The sequence below is a fragment of the Salvelinus namaycush genome, chromosome 1, assembly GCF_016432855.1.
Source record: "Salvelinus namaycush isolate Seneca chromosome 1, SaNama_1.0, whole genome shotgun sequence".
In the NCBI taxonomy this organism is placed as follows: Eukaryota; Metazoa; Chordata; class Actinopteri; order Salmoniformes; family Salmonidae; genus Salvelinus; species Salvelinus namaycush.
This window is the reverse complement of record NC_052307.1, coordinates 62,548,875-62,576,100: the sequence shown is the minus strand read 5'-3', so window position 1 is coordinate 62,576,100 and position 27,226 is coordinate 62,548,875. Positions and strand designations below refer to the sequence as shown.

At 43.2% G+C, this 27,226-nt stretch overlaps 1 protein-coding gene across 1 annotated transcript in view; it reads right to left on the bottom strand.

The window, feature by feature from the left end:
- Nucleotides 1-26,930, bottom strand: part of pkd1l2a (polycystic kidney disease 1 like 2a) — a 29,245-nt gene extending 2,315 nt beyond the window's left edge. Inside the window, exons 1-29 of the mRNA XM_038999432.1 lie at nt 26,773-26,930; nt 26,390-26,578; nt 24,550-24,824; nt 21,286-21,444; nt 20,949-21,137; nt 19,448-19,558; nt 19,117-19,264; nt 18,799-19,028; nt 18,295-18,702; nt 15,142-15,284; nt 14,829-15,008; nt 14,039-14,176; nt 13,774-13,926; nt 11,705-11,829; nt 11,409-11,529; nt 11,069-11,200; nt 10,659-10,884; nt 10,342-10,529; nt 10,005-10,235; nt 9,710-9,811; nt 9,437-9,615; nt 9,173-9,319; nt 8,880-9,079; nt 8,560-8,792; nt 3,001-3,223; nt 779-1,248; nt 588-684; nt 292-432; nt 16-201 (exon numbers count right to left, since the gene is read on the bottom strand). Coding sequence (XP_038855360.1) covers nt 16-201; nt 292-432; nt 588-684; nt 779-1,248; nt 3,001-3,223; nt 8,560-8,792; nt 8,880-9,079; nt 9,173-9,319; nt 9,437-9,615; nt 9,710-9,811; nt 10,005-10,235; nt 10,342-10,529; nt 10,659-10,884; nt 11,069-11,200; nt 11,409-11,529; nt 11,705-11,829; nt 13,774-13,926; nt 14,039-14,176; nt 14,829-15,008; nt 15,142-15,284; nt 18,295-18,702; nt 18,799-19,028; nt 19,117-19,264; nt 19,448-19,558; nt 20,949-21,137; nt 21,286-21,444; nt 24,550-24,824; nt 26,390-26,578; nt 26,773-26,930 — 5,482 coding nt within the window. The remainder of the gene's footprint in view (nt 1-15; nt 202-291; nt 433-587; nt 685-778; nt 1,249-3,000; nt 3,224-8,559; nt 8,793-8,879; nt 9,080-9,172; nt 9,320-9,436; nt 9,616-9,709; nt 9,812-10,004; nt 10,236-10,341; nt 10,530-10,658; nt 10,885-11,068; nt 11,201-11,408; nt 11,530-11,704; nt 11,830-13,773; nt 13,927-14,038; nt 14,177-14,828; nt 15,009-15,141; nt 15,285-18,294; nt 18,703-18,798; nt 19,029-19,116; nt 19,265-19,447; nt 19,559-20,948; nt 21,138-21,285; nt 21,445-24,549; nt 24,825-26,389; nt 26,579-26,772) is intronic.
- Nucleotides 26,931-27,226: the final 296 nt, after the last annotated feature.

The window sequence follows — 27,226 nt, the reverse complement described above, 5'->3', positions numbered from 1 at the left end:
TTTAGAGAATCCTACCTGGGTACTCTCCAAAGAGGTTGCTGAGAAGAGAGTTATTTGCCCAGGTGAACACATCTTTGTGACTCATGCTGTCTGAGATCCCTTGGCTGAAACTCTGCCGAATGTGCTGAGTCAGGAAGTAAGCATTAGGGTCCCGCTGGCCATACGCCACCAGGAGTAACATCCACATGAACCCCATGTAGGCTGCAACAGAATCATAGGCCTTAAACATGTATGTTAACCAATAAGTGCGGGGAAGGACAGTGCGGTGAATGAAAAAGCGTTTTTTCTTACTGAGAATCTCTTTGATGAGGGCAAAGACCTTCTGCTCCTTGATCTTGTTGCTCCTCATCCTCTCGATGTCTGTTGGAGGAGGGGGCTGGTAGAAGCTGCATGTGCTATCCCTCCGGACAGCCCGCACCGCATCAGGGTCATCTGTGGACAAGATGGTTGTAAAAGTTGAAAACAAGCTGTATCTAGTCTTAGCTATCTCATATACAAGTAAACACAATATTCGTAACAATGATTTAGGAAAGCAGAATTTATATGTTATGCCTGAGATATGGAAAATTAGCTTGAAGATAAAGCACCTGGGTTTCGGAGCTCCCCCTCAAACTTTGCATCCCCATACTCCTCCTGATCAACTTTCTTCAGAACAAGAGCAAAGAAGGCTGCAAAACCTAGCACCTGTGATAGGAAATCCACAAAGTAATACCCAGATTTCAGATACATGCTGCACGGCATTTGACATTGACAGTATGTATTGTACTGTAGGTCTCACCTTCAGCGGCTGAGTGATAAAGAGGCTCTCAAAGAAAGACACGACCATGGAGATGAGCCAGCTTATAGAGCGGTCCTTCCCATAGGTCAGCCCATACATCATGGTGAAGTATCCTGATACTCCGCTGGTGGCTAACACCAGAATCCAGCCAATAAACACAAACCACCAGGGCAGCCCGCCCTGCTTCTTACTGCTGCTGTCTCCCTCACTGCTCTCTGCTGGGCTGGGGCTTTGAGACAGCTGGTCCCCTCCCAGGCTGGAAGAGGAGAGGTGGGACTCTAGCAGCCCCCTCATGCCTTGGACCTGCTGCACTGCCCGGCAGTAGCTGTCTGGGTTGGGGAAGCGAGAAGGTCCCAGTAGGCTCAGCTCCTTCTCTACATGGCGTAGCTGCCTGTACAGATACTGGCTGTTGGTGCTCCTTTTCTGTCTCCCATCCCCAGTCTTCTCAGGGCTCCCACACAGGCTGCTTTCTGAAAACACAGCAATTCTTGATTTGATTTATTTCATTATTAAAGTGTCTTGCATTTTCAAAATGCCCAGCCCACATGGGCTTGTAGGAGCACTGTATCTGCAGTAGCAAAGAAAATAATGATATATATGCGCGCATACAAACTCCCCAGTTAAAATTAAACGGTTCCTTTCATATTCATTTTGATCCTGACAAACTCCCCAGTCCCTGCTGGTGACAAGCATACCCATAACATGATGCTGCCACCACAATACTTGAAATTACAAAGGGCTTCACTTGTGTGATGTATTTGACCCAAACCTGTCATTTTTAAAAGTACATTAATTTGCCGTATTGTCTGGCTGTATTACTTAACAGCCTTGTTGCAAACAGAATTGATGATTTGGAGTGGATTTTTTTACGCAGGGTTTCTTCTTTTCACTTTTTCATACAGGTCAGTAATGTGGAGTGAATGCAATGTTGTTGATCCTCTGTATTTTCAAGTATTGTTGTGGCAGCATCATGTTATGGGTATTGCCAAAGACACACCGGAATGGCTTTCCAATAGGTGTTGAGTGTTCCTGAGTGGTCCTGACTTAAATTAGCTTGAAAATCAGGGACAAGGTTTGAATATTTGTTGTCCATAAATTATTCCCAACCAAATGTACTGAGTTTGAACAATTTTGACAAAAAACATGTACAAAACATTAGGAACACCTTCCTAATATTGAGTTGCACCCCCTTTTGCCCACAGAACAGCCTCAATTTGTCTGGGCATGGACTGTACAAGGTTTGTTAAGCGTTCCACAGGGATGCTGGCCCATGTTGACTCCAATGCTTCCCATAGCTGTGTCAAGTTGGCTGGATGTCCTTTGGGTGGTGGACCATTCTTGATACACACGGGAAACTGTTGAGCGTGAAAAACCCAGCAGCATTGCAGTTCTTGACACTCAAACCGGTGCACCTGGGACCTTCTACCATACCCTGTTCAAAGGCACAAAAATATTTTGTCTTGCCCATTCACCCTCTGAATGTCACACATACACAATCCATGTCTCAATTGTCTCAGGGCTTTAAAATCCTTATTTAATTCACCTGTCTCCTCTCCTTCATCGACACTGATTGAAGTGGATTTAACAAGTGACATCAATACGGGATCATATCTTTCCCCTGGATTCACTTAGTATATGTCATGGAAAGAGCAGGGGTTCTTAATGTTGTGTATACTCAGTGTAGCTTATCTTGATGTATCTTCCATGCTTTGGAAACAACATTTGTGACCAGGAACACTTATTTTGTCAATAAGCATTCCAGTTTCTCTTCATTTCTAATTTCTGGTTTCAGTTGTTGCATTTTATCAAACACGGTTACTCTTAAATTATCATGTAAATCAAAATGTAAATGTAAAATACAGTTAATTCTCAACCTGCCCTAAATCGCCCCTAGCTGCTCTTCTTCAATTATTGCATTTAACCTGCTTACCTTAATTTCCAGAGGCAGTAACCCAGTTCTCAACATGGCACACAGGGGTCTTTTGGTTTGAGGTGACACAGGGTTCTGGATCCTAGCTGTTTTTAATCTGGTTATAAATTCTGAGTTTCGGTTTGAGCCAAATATCATATGATTATACTTTGGCTGACTGACAGCAATGATTAAACTTTGGCCACTAAATACTGTAAATATTGCATCTCTGGACAAGCTACCAGAACATCAGATCAACCAGCAGTGCAATGCAGACCCCCCCCCCCCCACCCCCCCCCCAACTGGGCTGTACCTTGCAGATTGGCTACCCCTAGTGAGAGAATGAGCGATCCCTCTTTCTTGGAGGCATCAGTGTAGAACTCTCCACCGGCTCGGTTCTGCTGCCGGATGATGTCCTCCACCAGAGAGAGCAGGGTGTTGATATCAGTTTGTTGTCCAGGCTTCATCTCTAACTCCAGGCGTGGAATGGGGCTCTTCATAGCCTTGGAGAGTGACTGAGCAATCTTCTTTATGTCCTGAGAGAATAACGTGTATATACAGTTGAAGTTGGAAGTTTTCATACATTTAGGTTGGAGTCATTAAAACTCGTTTTTCAACCACTCCACAAATTTCTTGTGAACAAACTATAGTTTTGGCAAGTCGGTTAGGACATCTACTTTGTGCATGACACAAGTCATTTTTCCAACAATTGTTAACAGACAGATTATTTCACTTAAAATTCAGTGTATCACAATTCCAGTGGGTCAGAAGTTCCACAGTAAAACAAGTCCTATATCGACATAATCTGAAAGGCCGCTCAGCAAGGAAGAAGTCACTGCTCCAAAACCGCCATAAAAAAGCCAGACTACGGTTTGCAACTGCACATGGGGACAAAGATCATACCTTTTGGAAAATGTCCTCTGGTCTGATGAAACAAAAATAGAACTGTTTGGCCATAATGACCATCGTTATTTTTGGAGGAAAAGGGGGGAGGCTGGCAAGCTGAAGAACACCATCCCAACCGTGAAGCACGGGGTGGCAGCATCCTGTTGTGGGGGTGCTTTGCTGCAGGAGGGACTGGTGCACTTCACAAAATAGATGGCATCATGAGGAGGACAATTATGTGGATATATTGAAGCAACATCTCAAGACATGTCAGGAAGTTAAAGTTTGGTCGCAAATGGGTCTTCCAAATGGACAATGACCCCAAGCATACTTCCAAAGTTGTGGCAAAATTTAAGGACAACAAAGTCAAAGTATTGGAGTGGCCATCACAAAGCCCTGACCTCAATCCTATAGAACATTTGTGGGCAGAACTGAAAAAGTGTGTGCGAGCAAGGAGGCCTACAAACCTGACTCGGTTACACCAGCTCTGTCAGTAGGAATGGGCCAAAATTCACCCAACTTATTGTGGGAAGCTTGTGGAAGGCTACCCAAAATGTTTGACCCAAGTTAAACAATTTAAAGGCAATGCTACCAAATACTAATTGAGTGTATGTAAACTTCTGGCACACTGGGAATGTGATGAAAGAAATAAAATCTGAAATAAATCACTCTCTATTATTCTGACATTTCACATTCTTAAAATAAAGTGGTGATCCTAACTGACCTAAGACATGGAATTTTTACTAGGATTAAATGTCAGGAATTGTGAAAAACTGAGTTTAAATGTATTTGGCTAAGGTGTATGTAAACTTTCGACTTCAACTGTACAGTGCATTCAGAAAGACTCCTTGAATTTTTCCACATTTTGTTACAACAACCTTTCCCTCAACGTGATCAAGACAAAGAAGATGATTCTGGACTACAGGAAAAAGAGGACCGAGCACGCCCCCATTCTCATCGACGGGGCTGCAGTGGAGCAGGTTGAGAGCTTCAAGTTCCTTGGTGTCCACATCACCAACAAACTAACGTGGTCCAAGCACACCAGGACAGTCGTGAAGAGAGCACAACAAAACCTATTCCCACTCAGGAGACCGAAAAGTTTTTGCATGGGTCCTCAGATCCTTAAAAGGTTCTACAGCTGCACCATCGAGAGCATCTTGACTGGTTGCATCACTGCCTGGTATGGCAACTGCTCTGCCTATGACAGCAAGGCACTACAGAGGGTAGTGCGAACGGCCCAGTACATCACTGGGGCCAAGCTTCCTGCCATCCAGGACCTCTATACCAGGCGGTGTCAGAGGTAGGCCCTAGAAATGGTCAAAGACTCCAGCCACCCTAGTCATATACTGTTCTCTATGCTACCGCACGGCAAGTGGCACCGGAGCGCCAAGTCTAGGTCCCAGAGGCTTCTAAACAGCTTCTATTCCCAAGCCATAAGACTCCTGAACACCTAATCAAATGGCTACCCAGACTATTTGCATTGCCCCCCCTCCTCCTCTTTTACACTGCTGCTACTCTCTGTTGTTATCATCTATGCATAGTCACTTTAATAACTCTACCTACAGTGGCTTGCGGAAGTATTCACCCCCTTGGCAATTTTCCTATTTTGTTGCCTGGAATTAAAATAGATTTTTGGGGGGTTGTATCATTTGATTTACACAACATGCCTACCACTTTGAAGATGCAAAATATGTTTTATTGTGAAGCAAACAAGAAATAAGACAAAAAAACAGAAAACTTGAGCGTGCATAACTATTCACCCCCCCCCCCAAAGTCAATACTTTGTAGAGACATCTTTTGCAGCAATTACAGCTGCAAGTCTGTTGGGGTAGGTTTCTATAAGCTTGGCCCATCTAGCCACTGGGATTTTTGCCCATTCTTCAAGGTAAAACTGCTCCAGCTCCTTCAAGTTGGATTGGTTCCGCTGGTGTACAGCAATCTTTAAGTCATACCACAGATTCTTAATTGGATTGAGGTCTGGGCTTTGACTAGGCCATTCCAAGACATTTAAATGTCTCCCCTTAAACCACTCGAGTGTTGTTTTAGCTGGAAGGTGCTGGAAGGTTGTCCTGCTGGAAGGTGAACCTCCGTCCCAGTCTCAAATCTCTGGAAGACTGAAACATGTTTCCCTCAATAATTTCCCTGTATTTAGCACCATCCATCATTCCTTCAATTCTGACCAGTTTCCCAGTCCCTGCCGATGAAAAACATCCCCACAGCATGATGCTGTTTCTCGGGGTGATGAGAGGTGTTGGGTTTGCGCCAGACATAGCGCTTTCCTCGATGGCCAAAAAGCTCAAATTTTTGTCTCCTCTGACCAGAGTACCCTCTTCCATATGTTTTGGCGAACACCAAACGTGTTTGCTTATTTTTTTCTTTAAGCAATGGCTTTCTTCTGGCCACTCTTCCGTAAAGCCCAGCGCTGAGGAGTGTACGACTTAAAGTGGTCCTATGGACAGATTCTCCAATCTCCGCTGTGGAGCTTTGCAGCTCCTTCAGGGTTATCCTTGGTCTCTTTGTTGCCTCTCTGATTAATGCCCTCCTTGCCTGGTCCGTGAGTTTTGGTAGGCGGCCCTCTTTTGGCAGGTTTGTTGTGGTGCCATATCCTTTCAATTTTTTAATAATGGATTTAATGGTGCTTCGTGGGATGTTCAAAGTTTCGGATAGTTTTTTATAACCCAACCCTGATCTGTACTTCTCCACAACTTTGTCCCTGACCTGTTTGGAGAGCTCCTTGGTCTTCATGATGCCGCTTGGTGGTGCCCCTTGCTTAGTGGTGTTGCAGACTCTGGGGCCTTTCAGAACAGGTGTATATATACTGAGATTGTGTGACAGATCATGTGACACTTAGATTGCACACAGGTGGACTTTATTTAACAAATTATGTTATGACTTCTGAAGGTAATTGGTTGCACCAGATCTTATTTAGGGGCTTCATAGCGAAGGTTGGTGAATACATTTGCACGCACCACTTTTCCTTTTTACAATTTTTTTTTTTTGAAACAAGTAATTTTTTTCATTTCACTTCACCAATTTGCACTATTTTGTGTATGTCCATTACATAAAATCCAAATAAAAATCCATTTAAATTACAGGTTGTAATGCAACAAAATAGGAAAAACGCCAAGGGGGATGAATACTTTTGCAAGGCACTGTACATGTACATATTACCTCAACTAACCGGTGCCCCCGCACATTAACTCTGTACCGGTACCCGCCTGTATATAGTCTAGCTATTGTTATTTTGCTGCTGCTCTTTAATTACTTGTTACTTTTATTTCTTATTCTTATCCATATATTTTTTAACTGCATTGTTGGTTAGAGAAGTAAGCATTTCACTGTAAGGTCTACACCCGTTGTATTGGGCGCATGTGACTAATCAAATTTGATTTGATTGGATTTATTCTAAAATTGATTAAATAGATTTTTTCCCCCCTCATGAATCTACACACACTACCCCATAACGACAAAACAAAAACTGTTTATTTGCTCATTTATTTAAAATAAAAAACTTAAATATTACATTCATAAAAGTATTCAGATCCTTTACTTAGTACTTTGTTGAAGCACCTTTGGAAGCAATTACAGCCTAGCGTCTTCTTGGGTATGGCACTATAAGCTTGGCACCCCTGTATTTGTGGAGTTTCTCCCATTCTTCTCTGCAGATCCTCACAAGTTCTGTCAGGTTGGATGGGGAGCATCACCTCACAGCTATTTTCAGGTCGGGTTCAAGTCTGGTCTCCGACTGGGCCACTCAAGGACATTCAGAGACTTTTCCCAAAGCCACTCCTGCGTTGTCTTGGCTGTGTGCTTAGGGTAGTTGTCCTGTTGGAAGGTGAACCTTCACCCCAGTCTGAGGCCCTGTGCGCTCTGGAGCAGGTTTTCATCACTCTCTGTTCTTTGCTCCATTCATCTTTCCCTCAATCCTGACTAGTCTCCCAGTCCCTGCCTCTGAAAACATCCCCACAGCATGATGCTGCCACCACCATGCTTCACCGTAGGGATGGTGCCAGGTGCTTGGCATTCAGGCCAAAGAGTTCAATCTTGGTTTCATCAGACCAGAAAATCTTGTTTCTCATTGCTGAGAGTCCTTTAGATGCCTTTTGGCAAACTCCAAGCGGGCTGTCATGTGCCTTTTACTGAGGAGTGGCTTCCGTCTGGCCAATGTACCATAAAGGCCTGATGGGTGGAGTGCTGCAGAGATGGTTGTCTTTCTGGAAGGTTCTCCCATCTCCACAGAGGAATTCTGGAGCTCTGTCAGAGTGACCATAGGGCTCTTGGTCCCCACCCTGACCAAGGGCCTTCTCCCCCGATTGCTCAGTTTGGCCATGCGGACAGCTCTAAGAAGAGTCTTGGTGGTTCCAAACTTCTTCCATTTAAGAATGATGGAGGACACTGTGTTCTTGGGGACCTTTAAATGCTGCAGAAATGTTTTGGAACCCTTCCCCAGATCTGTGCCTCGACACAATCCTGTCTCAGAGCTTTAAGACAATTCCTTTGACCTCATGGCTTGGTTTTTGCTCTGACATGCACTGTCAACTGTGGGACCTTATATAGACAGGTGTGTCTTTCCAAATCATGTCAAATCAATTGAATTGACCACAGGTGGACTCCAATCAAGTTGTAGAAACATCTCAAGGATGATCAATGGAAACAGGATGCACCTGAGCTCAATTTTGAGTCTCATAGCAAAGGGTCTGAATACTTATGTAAATAAGGTATTTCTGTTTTTTATTTTTAATACATTTGGAGAAAAAAAATTAAAAACGGATTTCGCTTTGTCATTATGGGGTATCGTGTGTAGATTGATGAGGATTTGTATTTATTTAGTCCATTTTAGAATAAGGCTGTAATGTAACAAAATATGGAAAAAGGGAAAGGGTCTTAATACTTTCCGAATGCACTTTGCTACTGCTTTGCTACTGTGGCGATGCAAACAGGGTGACTCTTGATCACAAATTCTGTTAAAATGGTTTACTTCTTTTACCTTGATGACAGTGTCTGGTGTGAGTTCTCTCTCCCTCTGTGGGGAGGGGGGCTGTGAGGGAGTCACTCTGCCAGTCTTCCCCTGCTTGGACACCTCTGCCTTGGGCTTTCCAGGCTTCGTCTCTCGGGGGCGGGTGTTTCTGAAGATACTCACAATGAGGAGATTAATTGGAAACATTATGATTGAACTCTGAACTCCAATCATCACCTGCTGCCAGGTGAACTCGATATGACCTACAGGAGAGAGAGAGAGAAAATCTTAATGTTCTGAAAACATGTTATTATTTCCATACAGCACCATTACCGTGCAGGCGTCCATACCCAGGTCCATGGTCTGCTCAGAGGGGTCGGTAGGGATGCCCCAGAACATGATGCTGGTCAGCATGGTGCAGAGCAGCAGAGAGAAACAGCAGGAGACTCGCTGGACACATGTGAAGGTGCTCGTTGGAGGCCGGCTGATCACAGAAAACCAGATGTGGCCATCACGGAAATCCTTTGCCGTTTTCATGAAGAACAGATTACTGCAGAATATACAGTGTAAGAAGATTTAGTTACTTGATGGACAATTGTCCTGGGATATACATATTGCCATACCAAGGTGCATCCATGCTCACCTGAATTTCTTCAAATCCGTGTCAGAGGCAACAGGGAATACTTTATCAAGGATGCACTGGCCCATATCTATGGCCAGCCATGAGTGACACAGGAAGTGCCACTTCTGTCCAGTTTCTAGATCCTGCACCGTCACTTTGTTTATATACCTGCATGAAAACCGTTATTGTCAACTACATCCACAATTTCAAACGTCAGCTTTAATTAACGTCAAATCCATCTGTCCCTCTACTACTGTGAGACATCCTCCCCGTCCACTCTCCTACCAGGCAGGGTGCCCCCCTGAGTTGTCGTGCCACAGCCTGATGCTCTGCAGCTCCCCCAGAGAGAAGGGTGTGGTCAACAGGAACGTATCCACTGCACCCCTCTCAAAAACAGGCTTGTCAGGGTCAGTGAGGTGGTGTGGCTCACTCTCTCCCTCCATGCCCAGCAGAGTCACAGTAACCTGCAGCAGCAACACAGGGTCAGGGTGAGTGAGTGTTGTTTTATCAGAGAACAGAATATGATGTCCTGCATCAGTGGAAACTGTCGGTACTGACCTGAGAGGAGGTGGAAGCACCACGCCGATGCCCAGTGCTGATATTCAGTATGTAACGGTATTCAGCCAAGGGGTCATTATCTTCCAACAATGTCACCTTCACCTACAAGAAGTAACACTTGAAGATGAAACTCTGCATCAACAGAAAACCAACAGGAAGATACATTCTCAAATTGGTAAATCTAAGCACTGGAAATCTGCTGATTGGATCACCAGAGTAGCATGTCCTCAAGGTGTCTGTATAGTCTGGACAAAAATTGTCTATAAAATGGCGGCAGGGATTGTTCAATGCAGACCTTGGCTATGTCCTGGATGTCCTTCCTGCGTGCCCACACGACCACCAAGAGATAAGCAATGAAGATGGCACAAACAAAGCACACCACCACAGGGTTGTCTGAGAAGGTGGCAAAGAGCTCAGCGGTACGGGACACATCCACAAGGTTGGGCATGACGAAGAAAGAGCTCCCGAAGAAGGTCAAGTGGTTACATAAGCACTGAGTGACCAATGACGTGGTTAAAGGACCAACCTAAGGAGACCACAGTCAGTTTATGCATTTGACATTGGCAGTGCCTGGTTGCAGTGATGTGCCAATATTTTATTATTAGGTGTTGTGTAGTACTTGTTGAACTCACCCTGCAGCCATCTTCACTCCAGGTGGATAAGGTTTCATTCCAATACTTGCACTGGGCAGCAATGGAGGTGACAGTCACAGTGGCATTGACGGATTTAACCCCTGCTTCTACAATGGGCCTCACCACAAGGTAATGCACCCCAACTTTTCCTGTCAAATCATTGGGACCCAGGACCCAGGTGTATCTCTCTGTACCCAAAATAAACACAACACAAGCACATTTATCTTTCTAAACACTCAGTGTTGTTTGTTCATCATGCTTCACAATAGTTCTATGTCTCTGCCATTTACAAGAAGTCAGTTCAGGAGGTTGATCACCTTGTGAATTGCCTTGGTGAGGCATCTGCGTCTTGGCTATATATTGCTTGTCCTTTGGGTAGTCTTTATACCCCAGCAACAGTACAAATGGTATGTCCTCTGAGGGCTCCATCTTCAGCACCAGTGTTATGTCTGGTGAAGGGACGTCAATCATCAGTGTGCTGTAGTTTCCCAGGTCAAGGATTGTGCTGTTTACCTGCCCGCCTTCAAGTCTCGGCAAGAGGATCTGAGAATCATAGAAGATGTTGTAATATATACAACTGTAATCATAATTCTGTCTACTTGATCATATAGTCTTTAAAGTATAAGTCTTGGACATTATCTTAGAAGATATACTGTAAGTCTTGGACATCAAGGGCTCTCAAGAGAAAAGACCCACTAAAATTGGTACACGTTTGCAGCGTTCTGACCTCAATTTCCTCAGACAGGTTCTCCACAGGGATGGCTGATCCATCCTGTCTGGTGAGTGTCACAGACCCCATGGCACCACTGACGTTACCCCCCTCACTCCAAGAATAAGGGTTCTTCTCAAAACTCAGCATCTGTAAAAATAAGGATATTATGAGATAAGGGAATGAGGGTTAAAACTGTCCACAATATACTAATAGACAATTACTACATGAACAGTTAACCAAATGAAAACCTCCCTAATACTTGACACAAAAAAACAACACTTTCACTGCCGTATTCACGTCTGTGATAAATCCCTCACTAACCTCCACACATTCACTCGCAGACATTCACACTTACTCGCACATCCACTGGTTCCTCTGGAGAAAGGACATCAGCACCCAGGTGAGGGAAGGAAAAGCTTGCAGAGGAGCTATCTGGGATGTTTATAGACTGCATCTGAATGCTATTTGGAGACATCCTAAGAGAAGAGAGTGTATAATATACTGTAACTCAAAATTGAGGCAACTTAACAGGAGCATTTTGTATTTGAGATATTGTATTGTAAATACAAATTACATATTTCAAGTTACATTTATGTGACAGGCCTTGCATTTTTTATAGTAATGTTTTCACTCCAATGCTCTGTCTCTTACCTGTTAGCATACACACTGATCTCAGGGCTCTTGATAATGGCAGGCTCCTGACCAACCTTTTTGCCATTTAACAGTGCACTCTGCACATTGTCCATACTGTTCAGGAGAATCTTTGAGACCTTTCTCTGTGAAAGACAAACAAAATGCAGTAGTCCTGAAAAGGGCTGAAAAGTAACCACAATTCATTACTGTCATCAGGGAACTCAGTGAAGCTATATACAGTTGAAGTCGGAAGTTTACATACACCTTAGCCAAATACATTTAAACTCAGTTTTTCACAATTCCTGACATTTAATCCTAGTAAAAATTCCCTGTTTTAGTTCAGTTAGGACCACCACTTTATTTTAAGAATGTGAAATGTCAGAAAAATAGTAGAGACAATAATTTATTTCAGCTTTTATTTCTTTCACCACATTCCCAGTGGGTCAGAAGTTTACATACACTCAATTAGTATTTGGTAGCATTGCCTTTAAATTGTTTAACTTGGGTCAAATGTTTTGGGTAGCCTTCCACAAGCTTCCCAGAATAAGTTGGGTGAATTTTGGCCCATTCCTCCTGACAGAGTTGGTGTAACTGAATCAGGTTTGTAGGCCTCCTTGCTCGCACACGCTTTTTCAGTTCTGCCCACAAATGTTCTATAGGATTGAGGTCAGGGCTTTGTTATGGGCACTCCAATACCTTGACTTTGTTGTCCTTAAGCCATTTTGCCACAACTTTGGAAGTATGCTTGGGGTCATTGTCCATTTGGAAGACCCATTTGCGACCAAGCTTTAACTTCCTGACTGATGTCTTGAGATGTTGCTTCAATATATCCACATCATTTTCCTCCTCATCATGCCATCTATTTTGTGAAGTCCCTCCTGCAGCAAAGCACCCCCACAACATGATGCTGCCATCCCCGTGCTTCACGGTTGGGATGGTGTTCTTCGGCTTGCAAGCCTCCCCCTTTTTCCTCCAAACATAACGATAGTCGTTATGGCCAAAAATTTATATTTTTGTTTCATCAGACCAGAGGACATTTTCCAAAAAGTACGATCTTTGTCCCCATGTGCAGTTGCAAACCGTAGTCTGGCTTTTTTATGGCGGTTTTGGAGCAGTGGCTTCTTCCTTGCTGAGTGACCTTTCAGGTTATGTCGATATAGGACTCGTTTTTACTGTGGATACAGATACTTTTGTATTTGTTTCCTCCAGCATCTTCACAAGGTCCTTTGCTGTTGTTCTGGGATTGATTTGCACTTTTCGCACCAAAGTACGTTCATCTCTAGGAGACAGAGCGCGTCTCCTTCCTGAGCGGTATGACGGCTGCGTGGTCCCATGGTGTTTATACTTGCGTACTATTGTTTGTACAGATGAACGTGGTACCTTCAGGCGTTTGGAAATTGCTCCCAAGGATGAACCAGACTTGTGGAGGTCTTGGCTGATTTCTTTTGATTTTCCCATGATGTCAAGCAAAGAGGCACTGAGTTTAAAGGTAGGCCTTGAAATACATCCACAGGTACACCTCCAATTGACTCAAATGATGTCAACTAACCTATCAGAAGCTTCTAAAACAATGACATCATTTTCTGGAATTTTCCAAGCTGTTTAAAGGCACAGTCAACTTAGTGTATGTAAACTTCTGACCCACTGGAATTGTGATACAGTGAATTATAAGTGAAATAATCTGTCTGTAAACAATTGTTGGAAACATTACTTGTATCATGCACAAAGTAGATGTCCTAACCGACTTGCCAAAACTATAGTTTGTATAGTTTATAGCTAATACCCTGATGAAGACCGCTTGTCTGTCGAAACGTTGTACATAAATATATTTGCATCTGAGCTCCTAGAGTGTGCGGCTCTCCTTTATTGTTGTAAGTGTTCCACTCCGCTAGCCTGCACCTCGCCTAAATAGGTGTGCGTTTCTTTTGCCTCTGGAAACATTACTTGTGTCATGCACAAAGTAGATGTCCTAACCGACTTGCATAAACTATAGTTTGTTAACAAGAAATTTGTAGAGTGGTTGAAAAACAAGTTTTAATGACTCCAACCTAAGTGTATGTAAACTTCCGACTTCAACTGTATATCACCTGTGTGCTTGCATTTGAAGAGACTCCCAGGATATTGCTGGCTGCCTCTACAATTGGTGTAGCTGCCTGCACCATCTCTTCTCCACCATGCTCACTGACATTCATATAGAGGAGGGAAGAGCTGAGGTCTGCCACCAGGGAGCTAGCTTCTAGCTGGAAAAGATCCACAGCACAACATAGACCATTGGGAACTAAATATCTGCTCTCTTTCAGCAATACATGTTTGGAAAAGATTATGTTGCCTTGCTCTCATATCCAAGTGTACCTGAGCAGCAGAATTGACCTCTTCCCTCCTCTTGGTGATCCCTGCCACTGCTCTGGCCGTCAGCTGCACTTCCTGAGGAGTGTTGTTGGGGACATTCTTCAGCACTGCAGTCATGGTGCTCAGCATCTGTTCTCGCAGCTGGAACATCAATCAGAATACCTAATTACCTTCATAGAATACCTAATTACCTTTATCAGAATACCTTCATACTAATTTATTGTAACTCTTTTAGTTTAGTGTAATGTCTTACTTTCAACAATACACAGAGTCCCTAGACCAGGGATGGCAACTTTGATGGGGGTGAGGGGAAGCAAAAAATGTGAACTCATCATGAGGAGCTGCAGTGGCTCGCGGGTCTGCGTACCCTCATCCATAGCCAGACATGCAGTCAACTGAATTTTGCAATCGATCAATTTCTGCAGTTAAACTACTTAACGCTCTTAGCTAAATGCATTACACCAGTAGAGTGTTCCGGCCCTAGTCTTTTGGGGGCACTAAGCGAGACTTGGCCTTGCACCTCGTGGGCCAATTTTTTTGACTGGTCCCCGTCTTAGCAGCCAGGGGCCCTAAGTGACCGCTTATGCCTGGAGCCAACCATGATAAGTAGTTTATAAACTGCTCATTATTAGTCTATAAAGGCTATAAACAATTATAATTATTGGTGGTTCGTTTTTGGAAATTGATCCACGGGACTACAAAAGCGGGTCGCCGGTTGCCCATCCCTGGCGTAGACATTCCTGGCATCAAAGCCCATGCTCCCTATGACCTTAGAATATTACCCCGTTCTCACCTCCTCCCTGGCACCTTTCTGATCCTCACTGGAGCCCTTGTTCAGAATGTCGGACACAGACTTGAACATCTGTCCTAGGGTCTCCCCAGTGAGCAACCCCTGCTGCTGTAGCTGAGCGACAGTGTTGTCAACCACAGACTGCAGATTCTCCACTGAGGAACTGGAGTTGGCTGGCCACACCTTGGGGGACAACAATCAAATGTGAGCTCCAGATACTACATTATAAATGTGAGCTCTATGGAGCAGAAAGGCAGGACAGTTTCCATGCATTAAATCATTAAGTAAATTATAGGATTTTTACTTGATGACAAACCTCAGTGGTGATTGTGGCATTGGTTTTTCTATCCCCATTTGTTAGAGTAACCACCACAGACAGACTGTAGTTGTAACTTTTGTTCCCGAGAGGTAGGAAGATAGACTTTACTTCATTTCCATAACTGCAGCGCAAATGTTTATCTGAAATATAAATACATATTATATAAAGTATTTTCATACAGTGGATGAAGCTTCATCTGAATACAGGGAACTGAATTTTTTTATTTTGATTTACGGTCCTACTATTCAACTTCTTTGATAGGGGAAAGTCTCTTGAAATAGACTACATTGTCGACAGATTTCAGACAACTCACCTTTGTCAGTTTTGAAACAATATTGGCATTTGCCTGTGGAGCAGGAGGTTGTTGCACAGGTGATATTGAAAGCATCTAGAACTGTGCCTGATTGAGGGGAAATTATACAGGAATGGAGGTTGGTGATGGTGGTTGGGGCTGTTATTTCAGGCACAGTTACAGATACAGTAGTAGTTGCCGCTATGGTGGTAGCAGCCAGTAGGGTAGTGGCTACCAGTGGGATGGTAGCAACTGGTATGGTAGTAGCAGCTGGACGAGTAGTAACAGCCGGTAGGATGGTGGTAGCAGCCGGTAAGGTAGTAGCAGGCAGTATGTTAGTGGCAACAGGTGCAGGTGTTGCAACACCTGGTATCTGAATGGTGTACTTGACAACGCCAGATGTCGTCTTACCTACAACAAAAAGTTGAATAGGTTACATTAATGTAAATAAATACATTCTGTAAATGTTGATCTGGATGTATTTACTCTAAATATCCATGATCAAATGATACACTACCTAAAATATAACACATTGGAACACTTGATTCATTTTATGGCCCACATTACAATGGCTAATTTGACATTCTGATGTCAGGTTCAACATAAGTGATACTATTATCTGTAACTAAAGCACGTGTAACAACACATACTCTAAAATCAATGAATACCTACCATACGCTATCACATTGAGATTCAGAGATCTGGAATGTGCATTTTTCAGATTGTCACTTGTCACCATGTATTCATTGCCACCATCTATTCTGTGTAGCAGTGGTCTTTGCTTTGCTTTTTTGTAGCAGTGTTTGAGGTCTCCCTAGAAGAAATTAGCTCAAAATTATGAAGTTTCCTTCATAGACACTGTCGTTGTACAGAATGACTACAGCTTTTATACAATCCAACTGCACATGCATTCATTTCAGGTTACTTATTTTGCTCATGTGACACATTACAAATGAATGTATGTTTGTGTGTATGTGTGTGTGTTCAAACACCTGTGTGTTTGTGTGCATGTCGGAGGGGTTGGTTAATAGCAGACATATTTCTGTCTGGACTAATAAAGTATATCTAAACTTAAATTAGACAACAGAAGTTCTATCTATTCATGCACTGAAACCACTATTCATAAATATGCTTGTGTGCAACATGCACAATAGAGGAGTCTCAGACTTACTGTCAAAGGTCTCGTGTCCTCAACATGCCAAACTACTGTTGGGCAACTCCTTGCGGTGGTACACTCCAATTTGAGGGTTACATCGTTGTTTATGTTCACTGGGTTACAATTAGAACAACTAAAAGAATAAAGGTTAACTTTTATCATACAATAGATCTTCTGGGTGTCACGACTTCAACCGAGGCAGGCTCTCCTTCCCGTTCGGGTGGCGCTCGGCGGTCGTCGTCACCGGCCTACTAGCTGCCACTGACTCTTTTTCCTCCCCCTCCTTATGTGTTTATTTGTATCACCTGTGTTTAGGTAATTAGTAATTAGTGTGGCTTTATTAGTCAGCCAGCCCGTACGCTTCTTTGTGCGGGATTGTTCGTCTGTAGCTTTGGATTTCGGGAGTGGTTATTTGTATTGTGTACTGGGTTTGTCTCCCGTGTTTGTAGACAGGTGTTTATGACACCCAGTAAGTCCGTGTTGGACATTTTGGTTTGCCGGTTGGGCATTAAAAATCACCGTATTGAAGCTCTGCTGTTCCTGCGTCTGATTTCACACCCCCCGACACCCAGGTCGTTACAGAATCCCGCACCAAACAAAAAGAGTCAGTGGCAGCTAGTAGGCCGGTGACGACGACCGCCGAGCGCCACCCGAACGGGAAGGAGAGCCTGCCTCGGTTGAAGTCGTGACACTGGGACATAGATTACTGTAACTTAGAATTTGATTCAAATCAGCCATTTAGCTTCTTCGTTTGATAATGCAAACCTCTCCTAACAAACAAAATGTCACTCAGGACTATACATCTGTCTAATGAGCCATTCCCTCCCTCGTTTTACCTTATGGTAACATCGGTGAATTCTGGCGGAGTAACAGTGATGCATTTCTCTGCTTTAGCCACTTGAGCCCCGGCCCCATTTTTCTTCTGCACAGTAAAACTGTATATATAAAAAAGAAATGGGTCTGGAAGACAGGCTGCTGTAATCACATGAGTCTCCTGGTTTGTTTTGTCTCTGCATTTACATTGTTCATCTGTTGGAATAAATGGGGAACATGGTTTGAGTATAACATCTGTGCTGAAAGGACATTAAAGGTACTACACAATCGATACTGTCACCCGGAAACCAGAGAAATACCGCCATTGTTACTTAGTGAGTTTAGAAGAACAATTCTATTCATAGAAAGATTGTGCCTGAACTGAAAACTAAAATCTTCGGATTTCAGATTTATAACTAGCACTGGCCTTGAAGATAAGACTTGAACAAGTGGGCCACTTAAAAGTCTTGACAGACTTTGTTACTGTAGCCTACTAATGAGTTGAACTGAGAGGTGAGTGTTCTCAGCTCTGGTACTTACTGCATTCCCATTCAAGTTGTATCCCAGGTTCACTGATTCCGGGTACTCCACTCAAGCCAGTTAACCCAAGTGTGACACTTTGAGTGAAGTCAGATGGACTTTCTGGATCGGAAGTGATTTCCACATTATCCCGGGGAAGCCTTTTATGCTCCTCTGTCTGAAAGTCTGAATTATTGTGACAAACTGCTGCTGTGTTCCCCACATCCACGTCCATGTGTGAGAAGACATTCCAGGCCCTGACTTTCACTTGCAAAGCTCCTGTAACAAAACAGCTGATATAAATAAACAAGGAAACGTTTAATCTTTTCCTATCTTCTGTCATTGTTTCTGATTGTAGTTGGGTAGGTACCTTGGATAGTGGTTGAGATATTGTAAACCTGCATGCTTCTGTTTTGCATGTCTCTGGTCTCGGAGATGCTGTCGTTGGCTCCAGACACTTGGAAGAGAAGCTGCACCGGGGCCCCCCGGTCCAGGGAGACACTAACGTAGAGGTCTGAGTCTGGACACTCTCCCTCCTCAGCCATCACTGATCCCAGCAGGCCCTCCACAGGCTCTAGCAGACACACCTGCAGCTCAGTGGACACGCCCAAGACCGAGACCCCGTTAGAGGCATGCAGGGTCAGCTGGTGGCAGCCAGATCCCAGCTGTTGCTCCACCTCTGGTCCCACTGTGATGTTGTGGGGGACGATTCCTCTGACTGCTGATGAATTGGCCACCAACATCTCACCACGGTGGATTTTGTAGGTCACATTCGTACCTGTAGATAGAAAAGTTGTCTCATTCTACCAAGATTTGTACTCTCGGAAATGTAAGACCAGATGCTTTTATTTCTGCTCATGTTGGTTTTACTTACCAGCTTCTACTTCAACCTGGATTTGAAGGGGACTGCCATACAGGGCCTTGCAGTTTGCTCCATCTGTTGATTGGTTCACGCTATAGCACTTAATGACACCAAACTCCCCGATGGGCTCCTGAATGGTGATGGCTTTCTGAGCTGTCACATGCCACTCACTGGTGGTACACTCCACCCCAACTATGAAGACACCCGGACGAGTGTATTTATGAACCACACTGCTCTCCAACCTGTGAGAGTGTAAATTCCATTAATTGTGAATGAATTAGGGACTTTTTGGCTTTGATGTTGGGTGATATACATTACTCAGTTACTCACTCTTCTGGACTATAAGGATCGATGTTGTGCCCATCTCCAGCACTTAGAGTGCAGGTCAGGTTGCCCTGGAAGGGATGGAGAAGCCACTTCACTGTTATGGAGACATTGTCAAAGACGGCAGCCAACTTGCTCATTAATAAGTGGAGACCTGTGGACCACAGACATGGCTAGGTTAGATTGTGTGTGCTAGCCACCACTCATAATGTGTTGAAATACAACATTAGAAAAAACGTAAATCGAGGCCTTCACTAGCTGAAAACATATTTGAGTATTTAAATTGAATGTAGAAGGGAGGGAAGGAGAGACAGTGACAGGGGTAGAATGTTCTGACCATCTTTGCAGCTGTATTCCACAGACAGGTAGCTTCCAAGCCCTGGGCATGGTTCACCAAAAGAGGCCACATCTGCCGTGGCCTGGCATGCCTGCAGCCCATGGCAGTCTCCTGGAAATAATGTACATGAAATAGAGATATGAGAGGTGAAGAAATAGAGGAGGAGGAGAGTTTTCCACCATAATTGTCATCAAAATCATCATTAAGATCATCCACATTATCATTATAATAGACTTATCCAAGTGCTCTGAAAATATAAATTGTGTGCACACTGTTCAGAGGAAGGATTATTATCACAATGCCTATTCTATTTGTCATTCATACATGAAGCACTAGCTTAAGCAATGGCTTAAACCTACGGTCCGTATTTAGTGCAGTACATTTAGATTTCATTGACAGTATTACAACCATTTAAAACTGGTACATTTTGTGGCCTTACTTTCAGTCTTGACATTGTACCAGCATCTGTACCTCTATTATGGTTTTTGTTAAGACACAAATACATATTTTTTTGGTGCTTTGTGCAATTAAGTTTTATTGCTGCCTCAGTGCATCTGGTGCCGTTGTTGAAGCTGTGTGTGTTTTACAATATTTACAGTTCTGCTCTATGCTTTGCAAATCCAAACATGTTCTAAGAGCTCAATGTTTAAATATTGTTCATCATGTAGTTGTTTGGTAATAGCATCCTGCTGAAGTGGAACTAAGTTGAATTGCTGCCTCTATTGAATTGCTGGGCCCTTTATTGAATCTGTTTGCTTTACAATATTTACAGTTCTGCTATTTACTTTAAGCAGCGTGTCCTAACAGTGCAATGATCAAATACTGCACAGCAGGCAATTACTTTGACCCATTAAAAGCACTTTGCTTAAAGGCCCAGTGCAGTCAAAAACGTGATTTCCTGTGTTTTATATATATATATTTCTACTCTATTAGGCTGGAATAATACTGTGATATTGTGCAAATTATGATAATGTCCTTTTAGTGTAAGAGCTGTTTGAAAAGACTGTGTGAAATGTCAGCCTGTTTTAGTGGGATGGAGTGTTGGCCTGCCTCGCAACATCACCAGGCGATAAGTTAGTTAATAGACCAATAAGAAATATAGTTAAATCCAAACCTCTCTGCCAATAACAGCTAGTTTTCAGTTTTCCCCTTCCCACTCAGACCACTCCCAGACAGTCCAAGCAAAATTCTTGCTTTAGAAATGACTCTATGCTAAGAAGCTACTTATGTTTGTTTTTGACCATTTTAATTGAAAGCAATCACAGTAAGGTACTTAATTGTTACCCAGATATGATTTGATATTGAGATAAAAACGGCTGCATTGGACCTTTAATGTTCTTACTCATACGATGTAAGAACAAGACTATTCTTGAATCAATAGTCAAAACTAAACATACATTTATATCAATATCCTAAGTGATGGATGGAGCAACATTAATGGACAAAATACACCTTGCACAATATTTCAAAAGTTTCAAAAACATTAGACTTCACACCATACCTGTCACTGAATCTACAACATCTATCCAGCTACACTCCTCCTGTGTGGAGGTGGCTGAAGAAGCGGGACTCGTCCGGCAGTAGTGAACCGTCTTACGACCATAGAAGCTGTCATCAATCTCTATCACCTGACCAGAACCACACAGTAGTGTCGCATTGTGGTCAGCACAAGCAATGGAGCGCCCAGATTCTGAGACAAAGAAGTAAATAAGGTTTAATAATTAGAGTGAAAGGGAATAGCAAGAGCATACAGTATATTCCTCGCTACCTTGTTATTCTGCATACATGCACACACAGATGCATGCACGCATGCGTGCACACACATATCAAATACAAACCAAATTGGCAGATGAAGTGCAGCTCCTGGCTACAGTTGCTTGTTGCCTCCCATTGAAACCCTGAGCTCCTCAGTATGTGACCACAGCCAGCCCCTGGATCAGGGTCGTTCACCCAGTTAGAGTAGCTGACATCAGAGCCATCAAGCCAGGAGAGAGGACCTGAGGATGTACAGCACAAACACCAATGAAAGTATTATATTCTATATACACCGAGGGTACAAAACATTAGGAACACCTGCTCTTCAAAGTAGAGGAAATAAAGTATGTAAGTACTCTGTTATATTATATTTGTGACATATATTCCTACAAAATTATATCCCATCTGTTCATCCTGATACATCATTCTGTTAATACTCTAATTCACATAATAAAACACTTGAAAAGCAGAGTAAGGGATATGACGTAAGAAAACAAAGTCAATGCCACAGGAGCCGGCTGTGAATAGGTGATAAAGTTGGTCCTTTGTGCGGGAATTAAAAAGGCCTGTCTAAATCAAGGGACTGGACAGCAGCTCCAATTGAATGACAAGTGTTCTTCATCAGCCAGGTGCTGCTAAAAGGAGATATCTTAATGTGGCATGGTCTCCTAGCAATGGTGCGAGATAAATACATTATAAATCTCCCAGCGAGACACAGAAAGGCCAGCTGACTTGAGAGATAGCCACCAAACCCAGCCTGTGTCTACTTCCAGTTTTACTGCCAGATCAAAGAAGGTCTACTGAGAAAACAAGACCAAGAGTGACCATTGTCTCAAGAGAAGTGGTAGGCAGGTGGGCGGATCATGTTAGTTTAGGAGACTGGGAATTGAACTGATTTCTGATGCAAATAATCATGAAAAAAAAACAGATTGTGAGGAATACTTCTGCCACAGCTCAGCAAAGAAGTAGGATTATTCTATGAAAAAACAACAACCCCAAAACACTATTACCTCTTTCAAATATCAATTAAATATTTAGGCCTACTCTCACCCAAAGTCATCATGGGCAATTCCATGGTAACGTACAGTGCATTCAGAAAGTATTCAGACCCTTTCACTTTTTCCACATTCTTTTACGTTACAGCCTTATTCTAAAATGGATTAAATTATTTTTTCCCCTCATCAATCTACACACAATACCCCATAATGATAAAGCAAAACAGGTTTGTGGAAATTTTAGAAAATGTATTAAAAAATAAATTATGAAATATCCCAATTACATAAGTATTCAGGTTCTTTATTCAGTACTTTGTTCAAGCACCTTTGGCAGCGATTACAGCCTCGAGTCTTCTTGGGTATGACGCTACAAGCTTAGCACACCTGTATTTGGGGAGTTTCTCCCATTCTTCTCTGCAGATCCTCTCAAGCTCTGTCAGGTTGGATGGGGAGTGTCGTTACACAGCTATTTTCAGGTCTCTCCAGAGATGTTCAAATGGGTTCAAGTCTGGGCTCTGGCTGGGCCACACAAGGACATTCAGAGACTTGTCTCCAAGCCGCTCCTGCATTGTCTTTTGCTGTGTGCTTAGTGTCGTTGTCCTGTTGGAAGGTGAACCTTCGCCCCAGTCTGAGGTCCTGAGCTCTCTGGACCAGGTTTTCATCAAGGATCTCTCTGTACTTTGCTCCATTCATCTTTGCCCCGATCTTGACTAGTCTCCCAGTCCCTACCGCTGAAAAACATCCCCACAGCATGATGCTGCCACTACCATGCTTCACCGTAGGGATGATGCCAGGTTTCCTCCAGACGTGACGCCTGGCATTATATGGACAGGTTTGTTCCTTTCCAAATAATTTCCAATCAATTGAATTTACCACAGATGGACTCCAATCAAGTTGTAGAAACATCTCAAGGATGATCAATGGAAACAGGATGCACCTGAGCTAAATTTCGTAGCAAAGGGTCTGAATACTTATGTAAATAAGGTATTTCTGTTTTAAAAAATTTATAAATTTGCCAAAAAATGGTAAAACATGTTTTTGCTTTGTCCTTATGGTTTATTGTGAGTAGATTGATGAGGAACAAATGTATTTAATCCATTTTAGAATAAGGCTGTAACGTAACCAAATGTGGAAAAAGTCAAGGGGTCTGAATAATATCCGAATGCACTGTAATTGCGCTGAGACTCAGATGTTTTACGTAAGACTACTTTTAACAATTTACACGTAACATTTTACAATACAGTAAATACATTTACTGGAAAAACTGTGCAGATCCATATTTGGTAACAGAATTTCGGGAAAATCTCCCTCAGGTTTTTATGGGACCACGTTTTCCAAAAACTCAGTTAAATATCTGCTCCGAAGGAAGATTCAAAAGATGTCTGCAGAAACAATGGGGTGTCAGCTATGACATGAAACCTTATCCTTGAACCTCTTTTGGTTATTGAACTACAGTAATGAAGTGGACTTACACACCCGATAACATCATTATGGATAGCATCATGATCATACACCTCCAATTGACTCAAATTATGTCAATTAGTCTATCAGAAGCTTCTAAAACCAATATATAATTTTCTGGAATTTTCCAAGCTGTTTAAAGGCACAGTCAACTTAGTGTATGTAAACTTCTGACCCACTGGAATTGTGATACAGTGAGTTATAAGTGAAATAATCTGTCTGTAAACAATTGTTGGGAAAATGACTTGTGTGATGCACAAAGTAGATGTACTAACCGACTTGCCAAAACTATAGTTTGTTAACAAGAAATTTGTGGAGTGGTTGAAAAACTAGTTTTAATGACTCCAACCTAAGTGTATGTAATCTTCCGACTTCAATTGTATATCCACCTTTGCATATTTGGGTATTATTCTACACACCGGCTATTATTTTAATAACGAGCTCCTCCCAAAACAAGACAACATTTTATTGGATCAGATCAAATCTGAACCAACGTCTGGTAGATGTTTTCTAAGACCCCTTTTCCATCTGTTTGACCAGCAGTCAAAGCCTTTGCTTGTTATTCCTAATATTTAGGATAGAAAATGGTCGAAAAATGTATATATTCCTTAATTTTTTTTCATTTTCTTTCATTTGACTCTAGATTTGACATGATCCTATGAACTTCTCTTGTTAGTGCTTATTGGTCCTTTTACATAGAAATTCCCTCATATCATGGCAATTTCATAAGACTTTAAATCATACACTCTAACACATAATAAAATAACTCTTTGCAAATACATCCATGCACAAGACAGTCTGCTCTCAACCTTTGATTTCCTTTACATAATCATATCTATCATTATACAGTATGTTGATGGCAATTAGTGTTTTCTTCAGTTGTCCTCTTACCCTCAGCAGCAGCAGAGTCCAGTGTTAGGTTTGGGGAGGCAGGTGCCAGACCCAGCCACCAGTCCTGCTCCGGCTGCAGGTGCTTCTGTAGGAACTGCTGGGTTTCGTCGTTTAAAATGAAGGCCAGGTGTCCACCACCTCGCTCACACCAACCCTGTGCACTGAGGAAGGAACGCGAACGAGGTAGACCCACAAACTCATAACAGGAGCCGTCAAAGCCCTCTTGGTACTCTGGGCAGGATAGAGGTGCTATCTCGTCCTCAGCACAAGACAGGCTTAAGAGGAAAGCATTCAAGAGCAACACAGAGAGATTAGTGCTGTCCATCTTCACCGCTTCACCTGTACACTGTTACAGGCAGCCTGGTGACATGCTATCTTTAAAGGGGACTGACGTCAGCAATTCCCTGTCACCACTTCAACATCCTTAGAATGATCTGTTCTGGCTCCAACAAAGGGCTGTCCGCCTTACAGTCTGTCTTTGTGAGTTCCCATTGGTTGCATTATCCTTGTTCACAAACAAACAGAGCAATGGGCTATAATAAGGTCCTCTGGCCCGTCTGTCAACAGCCTCCGAGTTTTACTCTTTCTTTAAGGCTGCCAATGATGTTGCACTCATTGCAGCCTGCATGCAGTATAAGATGATTGTGTCCAGTACGCGGTGCTATACACTCCAGTAGGCTACTCTGGTTAGAGAGAGACCTTTATACTGTATATCCAACCACTATTCAAACCCTAGCAGAAGCTCTAACCTGCCTTATTCAAATGATAAGAAATCAATATATTTTTACTGTCAGAATTTCCTTTTCAAAGTATATCAAGGACATATCAAAATAGTAGTAGAAGTATTAGAGCCACAATGAACTATGTTCCCGCTCTCAACCCAGTACTATACTGCCAGTCAAGTTGATGTCACTTTTGTAGGGGAATGAGGAAAACTTAATAAAATAAAAGCCTGCATTTCAACAGATTGTAATAATATCATTAGTTGATTAAAAATATATTGAAATGTAATCAATGGCCACTTTTATTGTGGCAATAAGAAAAGGCAGTAAGTATTTTATGAAATCAAATAAAAAATATGTTTTAATTGTAATCTATTGTATTGGGAGCTATGGAGGTGGTGGATAACAAAATGTTGCTGGATATGTACTGCACAGTCCCCCTCCAAAACTACACATCCTTGGTTAGTTAAGACCCTACTGAGTATTTTCCACCCCACTTTAGCTAAGACAGTAAAGTTTTTTTCTCTACAGCCCAATATTCTCAACATACCAGTGTCAGCATTTTATTATTTCATTATTGATTTTTTTAAAAATCAGTTTAATGGTCAATTGCACACAAGGTCCAACTGAAATTTTACTTCCGCCTTTTAACCCAACCCCTCCGAAATACACACATACTGTCACGAATTCCGCCGAAGTTGGTCCCTCTCCTTGTTCGTTCGGCGGTCGACGTCACCGGCTTTCTAGTCGCCACCGATCCATGTTTCATTTTCGTTTGGTTTTGTCTTCATTATACACACCTGATTTCTATTCCATTAATTATGTTCCTTATTTAACCCTCTGGCTTCCCTCTCTGTTTTGTGCGTTATTGTTTGTCATGTGGGTTCGTGTTCTTGTGTTTTGGATTTTTGTGTTTTCCGTGTTGGAATATTATTCTTAATTTTTGAGTAAACTGTCGGACTATACTCATCACTGTGTCCTGCGCCTGACTCCACCTATCCAGCTCCCACAACAACCGACCCAGATGTCCACACCTCCTTCATCAGGATCCAGTGGGATTTGGCTCTCGCTCCCGGGAGCGTATGATGGAACGGCTGCCGGGTGCCAAGGGTTCCTACTCCAGCTGGAACTCTACCTGGCAGCTGTTCAGCCGGCCCCCTCGGGACGCAAGAGAGTGAGCGCCCTCATCTCTTGTCTGACTGGAAAAGCACTGGTCTGGGCCAACGCCATCTGGGGAAGAGAAGGCCCGACGTTGGACAACTACAAAGATTTCACCCGCCGCTTCCGGGCGGTTTTCGATCATCCACCTGAAGGGAGAGCAGCGGGGGAACACTTGTTCCATTTAAGACAGGGGATGAGGAGCGCTCAAGAGTTCGCTCTGGACTTTAGAACTCTGGCCGCCGGCGCGGGATGGAATGAGCGGGCCCTGATCGACCACTACAGGTGTAGTTTACGAGAGGACGTTCGTAGGGAGCTAGCCTGCAGGGACACCACCCTTAACCTGGACCAGCTGGTGGACCTATCCATCCAGTTGGATAACCTGTTGGCCTCCCGCGGACGTAAGGATCGGGGTCCGTCAGTTCCATCCCCCAGCACCTCTGATCCTACCCCGATGGAGCTGGGGGGTGCTGCTATGAGGGGGACCGGAGGGGGAACCATTCCCTGCACCACCTGTGGGTGACGAATATGTACCGAGGGCCAGCCGACGAGAGCATACAGGTCTCAGTGGTGGGTGGTATATGTGGCTTTGGTGACAAAATGGATGGCACTGTGATAAACTGCATAGTCTCCCAGTCCCTGCAGCTGAAGAAAAAAATACAGCATGATGCTGCCACCACTATGCTTCACCGTAGGGATGGTGCCAGGTTTCCTCCAGACGCGACGCTTGGCATTCAGTCCAAAGAGTTGAATCTTGGTTTCATCAAACCAGAGAATCTTGTTTCTCTTGGTCTGAG